The 14,117-nt window shown below is 43.1% G+C and overlaps 1 protein-coding gene across 1 annotated transcript in view; it reads right to left on the bottom strand.

Annotated features, from left to right (window-relative positions):
- The window catches only part of CLNK (cytokine dependent hematopoietic cell linker), a 199,158-nt gene that overhangs the window by 10,128 nt on the left and 174,913 nt on the right, over positions 1 to 14,117 (bottom strand). The window contains exons 17-18 of the mRNA XM_017513218.2: positions 11,171 to 11,248; positions 5,199 to 5,354 (exon numbers count right to left, since the gene is read on the bottom strand). Coding sequence (XP_017368707.1) covers positions 5,199 to 5,354; positions 11,171 to 11,248 — 234 coding nt within the window. The remainder of the gene's footprint in view (positions 1 to 5,198; positions 5,355 to 11,170; positions 11,249 to 14,117) is intronic.

Below are 14,117 nucleotides of genomic sequence, written 5' to 3'. Positions count from 1 at the left end.
CTTCCTGGGATGGCAGGGACTTGAAATTACTCTTTCTGTGTTCCCAGAATGCAACACTGAATCTAACATACTGTAGGCATACAATTAATGCTTAGACAATAAATAAGTAAATGAGCAGGGGGTGCTGAATGATTCCCCCTCCAATATGTCTATGTCCTAATCCCAGAATCTGTGAATATGACCTTACATTGTAAAAGAGTAAATACTATTTGATATGCTATAATACAGGATTAAGTTAAGGATCTTGAGAAGGGGAGCTTATCTGAGGTTATCTCAGTAGGCCCTAAAAGCAATCATGTGTTTCTTAAGATAGGAGCAGCGTGGCCAGGCCTGGTAGCTCAACCCTGTAATTCCAGCACTTTGGGAGGCTGAGGCGGGTGGATCACAAGGTCAGTGGATCATAAGCCTGGCCATTTTGGTGAAACTCCATCTGTACTAAAAATACAATAATTAGCGGGGCGTGGTGGTGTGGGCATCTGTAGTCCCAGCTACTCGGGAGGCCGAGGCTTGAACCCAGGAAGTGGAGGTTGCAGTGAGCCAAGATCGCACCATTGCACTCTAGCCTGGGCAACAGGGTGAGACTCCATCTCAAAAAAAAAAAAAAAAAACAATAGGAGCAGTGGGAGATTTTGATCAGAGAAGAGGAGAAGGTCATGTGACCATAGAGGCAAAGACTGGAGTGATGCAGCCTTAAAGGAAGCCAAGGATTGCAGGCAGCCATGGAAAGCTGGAAGAGGCAAGGAGTGGTTCTCCCCTGGAGCCTCTGGAAGAAGTGTGGCCCTCCTGATACCATCATGTTGGACTCCTGGCCTCCAGCACTGTGAAAGAATAAATGTCTGTTGTTTTAAACCACGAAGTTTCTGGGGAAGTGATACTTATTAAGCACCTGCCTCTATGTGTCTGCCACTATTCACATCATCTCATGTCACACTCAAAATAACTCCTATGAGTTAGGCATTGCTGCATCATCTGTGTGGTTAAATTCAAAAGTTGCAAGATAGCTACAAAACCACAGGAAATTAAAATAATCCTAGAAGATGCTGTTTCTTATTATGTTTTTCCTGCTGAGTTGGGTGAAGATGCTTTCTTTATTTGAAGAGTGGCTAAAGTAGCTAGTTGTTGGCTTGCATTTAGCAGAGCCTTGCTATGCAAAGTGCCTTTATCTTGTTTTAAAGAGGTGTGATTCTTCCTCAGCAAGACAAAAGGCTCAGGCTGTAAACAGCTTGAGGGAGCTGAGTGAAATCCAGCTGTCTTCCTCTTAAACCAGGGTGTAGCTCCCTCAGAGGGGAGGCAGGAAGAACCACCTGTGAACTGTCATTTTTTTACCTACTCTCCAGCATACAGTAAACTCCAAGTAAGTGTTAACTATTCCTTAACGGTGATTCAGCCTGAAATGTTTTCAAACAGGTGGGGGATTGCTTGTATTTGCCATGTATGTGGAAGCGAGGCATGAGAATAGGGTCTGGAGACAGGGAAGCTAAGGACTTTCTAGAACCAAGTCAGATGGAAACCCATCAGCTATGACAGGAAATAACCTCTCCATGTACATACGGCATACACCGAGTAAATGACTGTGTAACTTTACTTCATTCTCTACATTTACATAGGGTGCACACCAAATAACCAATGGAAACCTCTAGAGGATATTTAAACTGCAGATAATTCTGTAAGGAGGCCCTTGAGCCCCTAGGCTTGGGCCTGATTCCACCCTCTGGAGTGTTCTTTCATTTTCAATAAATCTCTGCTTTTGTTGCTTCATTCTTTCCTTGCTTTGTTTGTTTTGCCCAATTCTTTGTTCAAGATGCCAAGAACCTGGACACCTTCAACTGGTAACAGAAGTCAATATTTTGCAAAATATACTGTATCCCAGCATTCTCCTTTGCTAGCTGTGACTTTGGGCTAGATACTTAGTATTTCTGTGCCTCAGTTTCACATTTGTTAATCTGAAATATTGACAGCACCTAACTCAGAGGGTGGCTATGAGGATTCAACAGATTAAATTAGTTATTAATGGCTCACTGCACAGAATAGTTTCAGTGCATATAAAAAACCACCAAAACTCAGGATTCTGCCTTGGATTTCTTTCTCATTGCTTGATTTGTGTATATATATTTGTATTATTAATGAATGCTTTAATTGATTCATTCTTTCACCTGTGGAAATGTATGTTCAACACATATATGAGAAAAACAATAAGGAATGCAAAGGAGGAGAAAATTCCAGATGAACACAGTAAGGAGCTTCTTAAAACAGACATTAGGTTCTCTAAGGGATCCTTGGTGACAATTATTAGAGCAGCTCATCTGGAGGCTGAGGGTCTAATCTGTGGCCTGCCATAGGAGACAGGCCTATGGAGTATCCTTATTTGCTAAGATAGGCAGTGAACCAGCTGACAGTCTGATTAAGCTATTAGGATATTATCACAGAGTCACTCTACTACTTCTTCTTTATTAGCAGACCAAAATAGGGAATGTTCCAGAAAAAGAAAAAGCTGTAACTATGTTCAGGTCTCAGTTTCCTTGCTAGTAAATGGGGTTCATTAATGTCCTTTCCAGAGGTTTTTCAAGAACTCCATGTGAGAACAAATTAAATAGCATTTGGCCTAATGGCCTGGCACATGTAAAGGCATACCACGTCCACATCCTCTATTATCTAAGGAAGAGAAACCCTTAAACCCAAGCATTTAAGAATTATATAATGATTTCCTGGCTGGGAGTGGTGGCTCATGCCTGTAATCCCAGCACTCTGGGAGGCTGAGGCGGGTGGATCACACGAGGTCGGGAGTTCGAGACCAGCCTTACCAACATGGAGAAACCCCATCTCTACTAAAAATATAAAATTAGCTGGGTGTGGTGGTGCACACCTGTAATCCCAGCTACTCAGGAGGCTGAGGCAGGAGAATCGCTTGAACCCAGGAGTCGAGATTGTGCCATTGCAGTCCAGCCTGGGAAACAAGAGCAAGACTCCATTTCAAAAAATAAATAAGAATTATATAATGCTTGCCTAAAGATGAGAAATTCTATGAGCTGGGAGAAGATACAGAAGGATAAAGGGACATTGAGCTGGAAAGTCCATTACCATAGGTATCTAGGGGGACTATATCCTAGTTATTTAAATGACTCAATAATAGTTATAAAAATATAACATAATTATCATGGGCTTGATAGGCCCCAGGCACTGTCTTAAGTGTTTGACATTCATTAACGTGCCAACCCTCTTCACAAAATGGACTGGCCACTTCTCAATTTCGTGTTAACATAGCACTTTCTTAATGTGGTTGTGCCTGGTAGATTTATGTATTAATCTAGTGATTCACTCATGCACTTGTTCATGTCACAGTGTTCCCGGGCTGTAGCAAAGGATGGTAAACTGACCCCATGGTCGTCTCACTGGTGCTGACTACTCTCTGAGTCTCAAAAGAGTGCTCTGAGTCAGACACGGGATTTAAGCTAGAATCTATGCAGCTTGCGAATCGATTTCACACACATGCCTACCTGAAGCATGTTGGCAGCCCCGGCAATGTGCCCTGTTTTGTTATCTGCTGAAAAACAATCGGTATCTGTGTGAAAGTTCTGGTTTTATCCTGTGTTAGTTTGTCAAGGCTACCATAACTAAGCACTGCAGACGAGGTGGCTTAAACAACAGAACTTTCTTTCTTCGCAGTTCTCAAGGCTGAAGTCCTAAGATCAAGGTGCTAGAAGGCTGCTTTCTCCTGCGGCCTCTCTCCTTGGTTTGCACATGGTCGTCTCTTCCCAGTGTCCTCATGTGGTCCCCCCTGTGTGCGTGTCTGCTTCCTAATCTCCTCTTGTCATAAGGACATCAGTCATATTGGATTAGGATGCATTCCAATAACCTCATCTGACCTTCATGAGGTTATGACCTCTTTCAAGGCCCTATTTTCAATTACAGTCACATTCTGGGCTACCGGGGGTTAGGACTTCCATGTGTAGGTTTTCTGGAGTGAGAGAGACACGATTCCGTCCATAACTACGCACATCCACAGACAAAACTGCGACCTGGAGATGTTAAACGGGAATCACTAAATTACTGAAGTCTAGGCTTTAAAAGAACATTTACGTGTGAGGAAATTAAAGCCCAGAGAAGCTAAGTCACTGCCTGAGCTCACATCCTTAGATACGGTGACTCGTAACTCCATTCCTTCTTTCCTTTACCCCTTCCTTTATCAACAGAAGAGTTGCAAGAGCAGCCTGTCCTTCCCCCTCCCGTTAGTGGCCGTGTATCTTTGGCCATTTATTTAATTTTCTGAGCCTCAATTTTCCTACATCTAAGATAGGAAAATTCATGACATCAAAGAGTTGTTGAGGATTAAAACAAGTAATGCTAGCCAAGCACGGTGGCTCATGCCTGTAATCCCAGCACTTTGGGAGGCTGAGGCAGGTGGATCATCTGAGGTCAGGAGTTCAAGACCCAGCCTGACCAACACGGTGAAACCCCATGTCTACTAAAAAAAATACAAAAATTAGCCAGGTGTGGTGGTGCATGCCTGTAATTCTGGCTACTCAGAGGCTGAGGGAGGAGAATCACTTGAACCTGGGAGGAGGAGGTTGCAGTGAGCCGAGATTGTGCCACTGCACTCCAGCCTGGGCGACAGAGTGCGACTCTGTCTCAAAAAAAAAAAAAAAAATGCAGATAGATTAGGCCTGGCATATACACTTTTTAGTGAAAATTTCCCCTTTCTTGTGGATTGATTTATATGTTATTCACAAATATTTTACTTGATTCATTATTTCACCCCCCACCAGCAGATGTGTACTGAGAACAGGCATGCTCAACATAGCTGAAATGCTGTGTCTGAGTTCACATTTATTTTGGGGACACAAATCCATAGATAAGGAATTCCAACAGACATCAGAAATGTCTGCAGTGGGCAGTTCAGTGCTGAGGAGGAAAAGGAACCTGGCATTAGTATTTGCTCCCCTGAAGGTTTCCTGGGAGGCAGAGTTTAGATGTGTCTTATAGAATGAGTTTCTTTAACAGGCAAAGCAGGGGATGAGGTGCATGAAATGGTCAGAACTGGCTGCTGGCCTGGTGGGCCAAAGTGTAAGACATGTGCAGATGTTCATGGAAGGGGAGGGGAGGTCAGCCTACATCCCCCTCCTCCAGGGCAACATCTCCCAAACTCTTCCTTTATTTCTTGCACTTAGCCTGGAACAGGAAGGCAGTTAAGTTATACCCACCTCATCTCCTCTGAGTCCTGTCCCCAGGGCAAACTGCTGATTCCTCTCCAGGAAGCGGATTTTCACATTGTAGACTTTGTTCCCATTAAACACAACCAAAACATAGGGCTCTTCCTTGGATTTTGTGGAACAATCTCGGACCAAGAAAGTACCATCCTGAGGCAGAAAGAGAATCAGTCATCTTTTCAGGCATGCCAGCATTCTGCCCTTGTAATGGTGGCAACAATGATGTTTGCATGTATGAGATTCCCAGATGGATTTAGTTTTCGGTAAACCACAATTCAGTAAGTTTTTACCGAGTGTCTGCATGTCTAAGGGTTCTTGTCATTTTCTGAGATGTGTAGCAGTTGGATCTTGACACTCTCTTCTTGAAAATCTTTCATCAAGACTAGGGGGTGGTGGCTCACGCTGTAATGCCAGCACTTTGGGAGGCCAAGGATCACCTGAGGTCAGGAGTTCAAGACCAGCCTGGCCAACATGGAAAAATCCCATCTCTATTAAAAATACAAAAGTCAGCAGGGCGTGGTAGTGGGCTCCTGTAATCCTAGCTACTCAGGAGGCTGAGGCAGGAGGATCACTTGAACCCAGGAGGCAGAGATTGCAGTGAGCTGAGATTGCACCACTGCACTTTAGCCTAGGGGACAGAGTGGGACTCCGGTTAAAAAAAAAAAAAAAGTCTTTCATTATCTCCTACTGACCTGGGCATAGTGCCCATGAACTTAGCATGACCAACCTATCTTGCAGTTTGATCTCTCATTGCTCCTGCAGCCTCCTGCTCCTGGCTCCTGGCTCCAGCCAAGCCACCATTTCCCAAAGGCACCATCTGATTTGGGGCTCCCAGATTTTGCATGATGTATTAGTCTGTTTTCACATTGCTATAAAGAAATGTCTGAGACTGGATAATTTATAAAGGAAAGAGGTTTAATTGACTCACAGTTCCATATGGCTGGGGAGGCCTCAGGAAACATAATCACGTGGAAGGCGAAGGGGAAGCAAACTTGGACCTTCTCACATGGCAGCAGGAGGGTAGAGTGAGGAGTGAAGGGAGAAGAGCCCCTTGTAAAACCATTAGATCTCATGAGAACTCACTCACTAGAACAGCATGGGGAAAACTGTCCCCATGATCCAGTCACCCCCACCAGGTCTGTCCCTAGACACATGGCAATTATGGGGATCACAATTCAAGATGAGATTTGTGTAGGATCACAAAGCATGTCACATGTGCTACTTCTTCTGCATGGAAAAGCCCTTCTTCTGGCCCCTTCTTGATATATTCATCTCTGAATGATGCTTGGGTATTATTCTAGAGACAGTGAGAGCCACTGCAGGCTTTGAGCAGAAGTTTTACCTAATAAATTGGACTTCTATGTGGAAAGATGTCTATGCAAGATTAAGGTTCCTGAAAGAGATGTGGGGCTTCTAAGTCATGGATATGAAACTGAATGGAGAGATCCTGTATGGGAGGAGGTACTGTAGCCTAAGTTGAGGTGAAGGTGAGTACAGGGCAAAAAAGCGGAGACAGAAAAGACCTGGAAATATCTGAAAGATGAAGGAAGACCAGGAGATTCAGAGTGACAGAAGTCAAGACGTGGAGATTGACGGTTTCCAAAAGCAGGTCAAGAGTGTCAAATGGTCCAAGAGCTGAGAACAGGATATCGATTAGAAATAATTTTTACACTCCAGGGAAGAATTCAGAATGATCTGGTTGTAAAAGAGTGAGAAACGGAGCAGTCCTCCTGAACGTAAACACACCTACCAGGCTTAGTTTTGTGGTTACACTGTGTCATTTACATGATGAAGAACACTGAAAAATCTGTAAGTATAATTGTGTGTATTGTATAGAGGGTTAAAAGTGATCAATGAAGAATAAATAGAGGCCGAATGAGATGGCTTATGCCTGTAATCCCAAAACTTTGGGAGGCTGAGGTGGGTGGATCACTCAAGGTCAGGAGTTTGAGACCAGCATGGCCAAGATGGTGAAACCTCATCTCTACTAAAAATGCAAAAGTTAGCCAGGCATGGTGGCATGTGCCTGTAATCCTAGCTACTCTAGAGGCTGAAGCAGGAGAATCTCTTGAACCCAGGAGGCAGAGATTGCAGTGAGCCAAGATCACGCCACTGCATTCCAGCCTGGGCAACAGAATGAGACCCTGTCTCAAAAAAAAAAAAAGAATAGATATGATAGATATAGATAACATATAGAGTGATTTATATCTATAATGAATTATAATTAGATTTTATAAAAGCTACATATAATTATATATTTCTATAATGAATATTTATAAATTTAGATATATAATAATGGTAATAATACTATGTAATGCAATATAATAATACTTTAAGTATACAAAATTTATAAATAATACTGTAACATTATAGTGATGTTATGATGATACCGGCAGCTAAGGTGCATTGAGAATTGCCCTCAAGGTGCCAAGCACTTCACACACATTGTTTCATTTGCAGGTTCTTTTTTTTTTCTTTTGAGATATAGTCTTGTTCTTTCTCCCAGACTAGAGTTCAATGGTGTGATCTCAGCTCATTGCAACCTCCATCTCCCAGGTTCAAGTGATTCTCCTGCTCAGCCTCCTGAGTAGCTGGGATTACAGGTGCAAGCCACCACACCCAGCTAATTTTTGTATTTTTAGTAGAGAAGGGGTTTCTCCATGTTGGCCGGGCTGGTCTCAAACTCCTGACCTCAGGTGATCCACCCACCTCGGCCTCCCAAAGTGCTGGGATTATAGGCATGAACCACCACACCTGGTCCATTTATCGGTTCTTTACATAAATGTTGGGTTCTTTATATAAACATTGATAGAAGTATTTTCGTCTCATTTTACAGGTAAAGGAATAAAGGTCTAAAGGCTTAAGTGAATCCCCTAAAGCATCACAGTTACTAAATGGAATACTTCAAAACCAAGCCAAATTCTTACTCTTTAAATACACAAGCCTCTGAGTATATAAAGTAGGATGGAGGAAGTTTCTGGAACTTGTTCTGCCTAAAATGTTTAGTCATAATTGAAGTCTTAATGTTCAAGCACAGAGCACTGCCAAAGATCAGAAAGAGAGAAGAGGCCAAAACTCGTGGCCAATTTTTGGGTTTATCCTCTTAAACTTTGCAATGAATTTGTCAAAATAAATCTGAGTAATCCTGAAATTTAAATTAAATTATCTTTCATAAATGGGAAACACATTTTGACAGAACTGACTGAGATGAACAGAATAGGAAAATATGAAGTCATTTAACTGAGATTTTATTTTCTTAATGTTTCTTGGGAAGAGGCAGAAACAGGCAAACAGAAAGAGAGGAAGGGAGCATTTGCTGAGCGCCCAAATGCTACCAGAAAAACATCAGGTAACATGCATATTGCTTTTCCAGCACAATCCTGGAAGCAGGTCTACTAAGAGTAGTTTTTCTGGAAAACAGGCTCTGTGAGTGCCATAGCGCACCGAGCACTGATTAGCCAAGAAGGAGAGCCAGGGTTGGAATCTACCATCACCAGGTTCACCACTCTACCACGGCATGGACAGATTCCCTGGAAGGAGAAAAGGAAGGTTCTCAAGGAGTTGCATCAGCCAAGCACCCAGGCTTTCCACCTGGGCTGTGAAAAGAACTGTGAGGGCTACTAAAGGCAGCTGGGATTTTGTGAAAAGTACACTGATCTTGAACACATGTTCTGCCGATTTATTTACTTTTCTGACCAACGAGTTGGCTTAGCCTCAGTTTCCTCATCTAGGAAATGGGATGTTCCATTTATTCCACGTATGTTCAAGATACTTTTTTAGCAATGGTATCATTTCCTACTGCTGCTATAACAAACAACCATGAAATTAGTGGCATAAAACACAAATGTATTCTCTTACAGTTCTGGAGGTCAGAAGTCAAACATGAGTTTTGCTGGGCCAGAATCAATAGGGAAGACTTTGTTTACATGACTTTTCCAGTTTTTAGAAGCCAACAAGATTCCTGGCTTGTGGCTCTCTCATTCATCTGACCTCCACTTTCATTATCACGTCCCTTCTCTGACTCTGACAAGGATCTTTGTGATGACATTGAGCCCACCCAGATAATGCCTGGCAACTTCCCCATCTCAAGATCCTTACCTTCATCACATCTGCAAAGTCCCCTTTTCTATGAAGGTGACATATTCATAGGTTCTGGGGATTAGGATGTGAACATCTTTGGAGGGGGCATGCTTCTGTTTATCATTGCAACTTATACATATAATCTATTTACTTTTACAACATCAATTCTGGGAGGTAGGTTTTATTAAAATTTATTGTAGGCCTATCATTTATTCACTAATTAATTCATTCATTCATTTTGGGTTACCTCCATCAACAATGACCATTGTACTGGTTAGCTGGGGATATATTTTGATGTTGCAGCAGTCTGGAGACACTTTCTATAACTTCTAAGCAATCTCGTATAGTTCTCTGCACATAGTCGTTGTTGGATAATTATTTGCTCTTTGGGATGATGATTGTGGTAGTCATTTGACCTGAGTATCAGTCTTCCAGTTCTTTTCTCCTTTCAGCCATCTGGTAAGTTTGCACTTCCACACCTTCTTTGAACTTAAGGTTGGTCATGTGACTTCCTTTGGTCAAAGATATGTAAGCAGAAGTAAAATATGTTACTTCTGAGGGATGTGTTAAGAGCCAGAGTGTGGGCCAGGTGCAGTGGCTCACGCCTGTAATCCCAGCACTTTGGGAGGCTAAGGCAGGTGGATCATGAGGTCAGGAGTTCTATACCAGCCTGGCCAAGATGGTGAAACCCTGTCTCTACTAAAAATACAAAAAAATTAGCTGGGCATGGTGGTGGGCGCCTATAGTCCCAGCTACTTGGGAGGCTGAGGCAGGAGAATCACTTGAACCTGGGAAGTAGAGGTTACAGTGAGCTGAGATCACATCACTGCACTCCAGCCTGGGCCCCAGAGCAAGACTCTGCCTTAAAAAAAAAAAAAAAAGAAAAAGAAAAGAAAAGAAAGAGCCAGTGTGTGAAGGTGGAAGCCCACCATTGAGATGGAGCCCCCAGCAGCCTAAGTTTATCCACTCAAACCCATCCTGAACATGGTATGCAAGCAAAAAATAAAGTGTCATTATGTTAAGCAACTGAGATCATGGGGTCATGGGGTTGTTGCTGCAGCATAACCTGTTATATCCTGACTATTGTAGGCTTCACAATCCCTGCACCTTTCTTGAAGAAGTGAGACATAAAGACCCAACAGTACCTTGGGCAAACCTTGATTAAGAAGATAAACGTTGAAGAAAGCAGAAGGAAGCCCCTTCTATTGTGACCTCTATAGCCCAGTTTCCATATTTCGTGTAGAAAATAGTTCCTTAGGGTTGATTTTACTATGTTTCATTTTGCAAATAACTAAATCTACATGTGAAGTTATTTAGAAACTTGACAAAGCCACACAGCTGATAATTAGCTCTGCCAACCCTAAGGTCTGCAACTCTCCATGTTGTTTTGTTTTTTGTTTTGTTATTTTATTTTATTTATTTTTGAGATAGTGTCTCACTCTGCTGCCAGGGCTGGAGTGCAGTGGCACGATCTTGGCTCACTGCAACCTCCACCTCCCTGGTGGAATCAAGCGATTCTCATGTCTCAGCCTCCTGAGTAGCTTGGGTTACAGGTCATGCCACCACACCTGGCTAATTATTTTTTGTATTTTTAGTAGAGATGGGGTTTCACCATGTTGGCCAGGCTGGTCTCAAACTCCTGACCTCAAATGATACAACTACCTCGGCCTCCCAAAGTGCTAGGATTACAGGTATGAGCCACTGCATCAGGCCTGAAACTGTCCATGTTAAATGCTCTTTTCAACTACAACCTCCCAGCATTGAGAAATGCAGGGTGATGCAGGAAATGCTACATTGAAGCTGTTGCTTGTTACATCTTGCAACCCATGAGCAGAAAACCATGAGATGCCTATAGAAACAACGATGGGCCATGTAGAAGACATTACCTTGTTCTCCTTCATTAATGCCTCTTCCACTTCCTGGCGACTGTATTCTCCAACGTACCATTCATTGTGCTGGATATCCTGCAGAACCGAATCAATAACAAATATTTTAGGGTTAAAAAGAAGTATAAATTATTGATTAATTAATTCAAAATTTACTTTTATTCCACCAATGCCTAGTCATAGTTTAATTTATAGTAGATATTCAGCACCCAACATTTAGTCTCTGACCTGGAGAAGCCCACAGATGCTTAGGGCAGAGAGACATAGACAAAGTTACTATAGCTAGGGAGTTCTGAAGCCTATGAGAATCTGTTGAGAAAGATCCTTCAGCACCACCCTCAGAATAGATCATAAGCCCCCTATCTATCAGTGCTTTCTGAATCTTCAGCAACTGAGTCTCGTTGAGGTGGAAATGTGTATTGTTTGTGAAGCCTGTACTGCCCTCATCACATACAAACAGCAGGGAGGGAGAAAGAGGTGCAGAAAGAGCTCAATCTCTGCCACTTCACCAGAGGCACAGTTGGCTGAGCTATGAATTGGGGTTCTAGTTTATCTAGCCTTCTCCCTGTGCCACACTGCTTTATTTTATATCAATATTAAATGATTTTAAATTCTTTTGATTGTAAAATCCAGACTAACTGGGAAAAGGAAGGGCAGTCAGGGAGCTGCATCATGGACTTGCAATTCCTTCACAGGGTTCCGAGGATCATAATATGAAATAACCCCCTTGTGAGGCCAGTATCTATAAGGTCCTTCCTTATATAGTAGCTTGTTGATCCACCCCTTCAACACTTCTTTGAAGTAGGCATGTCAGGTAGTATTAACCCTGGTTAAGATGGACAGTGAGGGTTCAGAAAGTCAACACCTGTCACATGGTTGGTGAGAGTTAAGTACGTGACATCATGTCTTTGGTTTCTCATTTATTTGGAGTCTCTGGTCCACTGAAAAATAAACCTGATCCATCCAATACTGAGATTCTGATTCTATTCACATGAGAACACGCTGATGTGAACAGCGTCTGGAAAGGTATGAGCTAGCTCTAACTCAACCCTGCAGCCTCACTTCCTGACACCCTATTTCAGACATGGGTCTGGCCAAAGTGCTTGTACTCCGGACACACACAGCTTCAGGAAAGACCAGAACTGGCCCTACTGCCTGGAATCCCTCCTTGTCCTCACCTCTGCCTACCCGGCTCAGCCATTCTTTTGCATCAAGATTGGGACCAAAAGTCACCTCTTTTTTTTTTTTTTTTAGGTGGAGTTTTGCTCTTGTTGCCCAGGCTGGAGTTCAATGGCACAATCTTGGCTCACTGCAACCTCTGCCTCCTGGGTTCAAGCAACTGTCCTGCCCCAGCCTCCCAAGTAGCTGGGATTACAGGCATGTACTGCCATGCCCAGGTAATTTTCACTATGTTGGTCAGGCTGTTCTCGAACTCCTGACTTCAGGTGATCCACATGCCTCAGCCTCCCACAGTGCTGGGATTGCAGGTGTGAGCCACAGTCCCTGGCCCAAAAGTCACCTCTTATTTGACCTATTCCCTACTCCCAGGGGAGAGCTGGTGCTGAAAAAGTCCATGTCGGGGCCAGCTCTGCCTCACTCCCCAAAGGCATGTGACAACCTCTAGAGATAAAGGAAGCCTAGGAACCCCATCTCCCCACTGAAGGCGGAGCTGTCTGAGCTTGGAGTGGTCTGCTGATTCCAGGTGGACTCTTGGCCAATCCATGGACATGGCAGAGATCAGTCACAGTGCATTTCATCTACTCTGTTTTTATTTATTTGTCCAAGTTGGAAGACGTTTCGAGATTAGACCTGTGTTCCTCCAAGTGTGGTCATGAGGGATGGCTGGTGAGTTTAGCTGGTGCTCAGAAACTGAATTATGTATCTCCACATCACTTGGGGGAAGGAAGTCCCCTTCAAATTCTCTTTCTAACCCCCTGAATAATTCAAAAGGGAATTTTCATTTTGGTTCTAATATGTCCTTAATATCTCTCTGACATTTCAAATCACTTCTTTAATAGAAGAAGAGCAATCCTTATGGTGACAGCTACTAGCAGGTAACAGAATCCTGCTACAATTTAATAGCTTGTTTTGTTTGCATTGCAATTACTTTTTTTAAAAAGTAAGCAAAAATATCGTAAACCAAAAATAAAATTCTAAGGCTGCCCCAACCATCTGAATGGACTTCCTCCTCTGCCAGGGCATTGTTAAAATTTCACCTGCTAGACTAGTCATGACGGGAAGTAGGGGTCAAACATGCCTCATTATACCTCTCCAGCAGTAACATCAACACAGACTTTAAGTCTGATAAGAAGCATTTACAATCTCTTCTGTCTGAAGCCTGCTACCAGAAGGCTTCATCTGTACAATAAGAACTTCGGTCTCCACAATCCCTTAACTGATAATTAGCCCTCTATCTATCAGTGACATTCCCTTTGTATTGATCCCAGGTCTTCAGCTAAACTCAACCAATTGTTACCCAGAAAATTTTGAAATTTACCTATAACCTGGAAGGCCCTACTTCGAGCTGTCCCACCTTTCTGGACCGTAAGAGTATATTTATTAAATGTAATCCCAGCACTTTGGGAGGCCGAGGCAGGCAGATCACCTGAGGTCAGGATTTCAAGACCAGCCTGGCCAACATGGAGAAACTCCGTCTCTACTAAAAATACAAAAATTAGCTGGGCATAGTGGGGTGCTCTTGTAATCCCAGCTACTAGGGAGGCTGAGGCAAGAGAATCACTTGAACCTGGTAGGCAGAGGTTGCAGTAAGCTGAGATTGCGCCACTGTGCTCCAGCCTGGGCAAAAAGAGCAAAACTCCATCTCAAAAAAAAAAAATGTATTTGATTGAAGTCTCCTATCTCCCTAAAAAGTATAAAACCAAACTGTACCCTGACCACCTTGGGCACAGGTTCTCAGGATCTCAGCATCTCTGGAGGGCTGTGTCAT

The sequence above is a fragment of the Cebus imitator genome, unplaced genomic scaffold (assembly GCF_001604975.1).
Source record: "Cebus imitator isolate Cc_AM_T3 unplaced genomic scaffold, Cebus_imitator-1.0 Scaffold488, whole genome shotgun sequence".
Taxonomy (NCBI): domain Eukaryota; kingdom Metazoa; phylum Chordata; class Mammalia; order Primates; family Cebidae; genus Cebus; species Cebus imitator.
The sequence above is the reverse complement of the archived record's forward strand: the minus strand, read 5'-3'. Positions and strand labels throughout refer to the sequence as shown.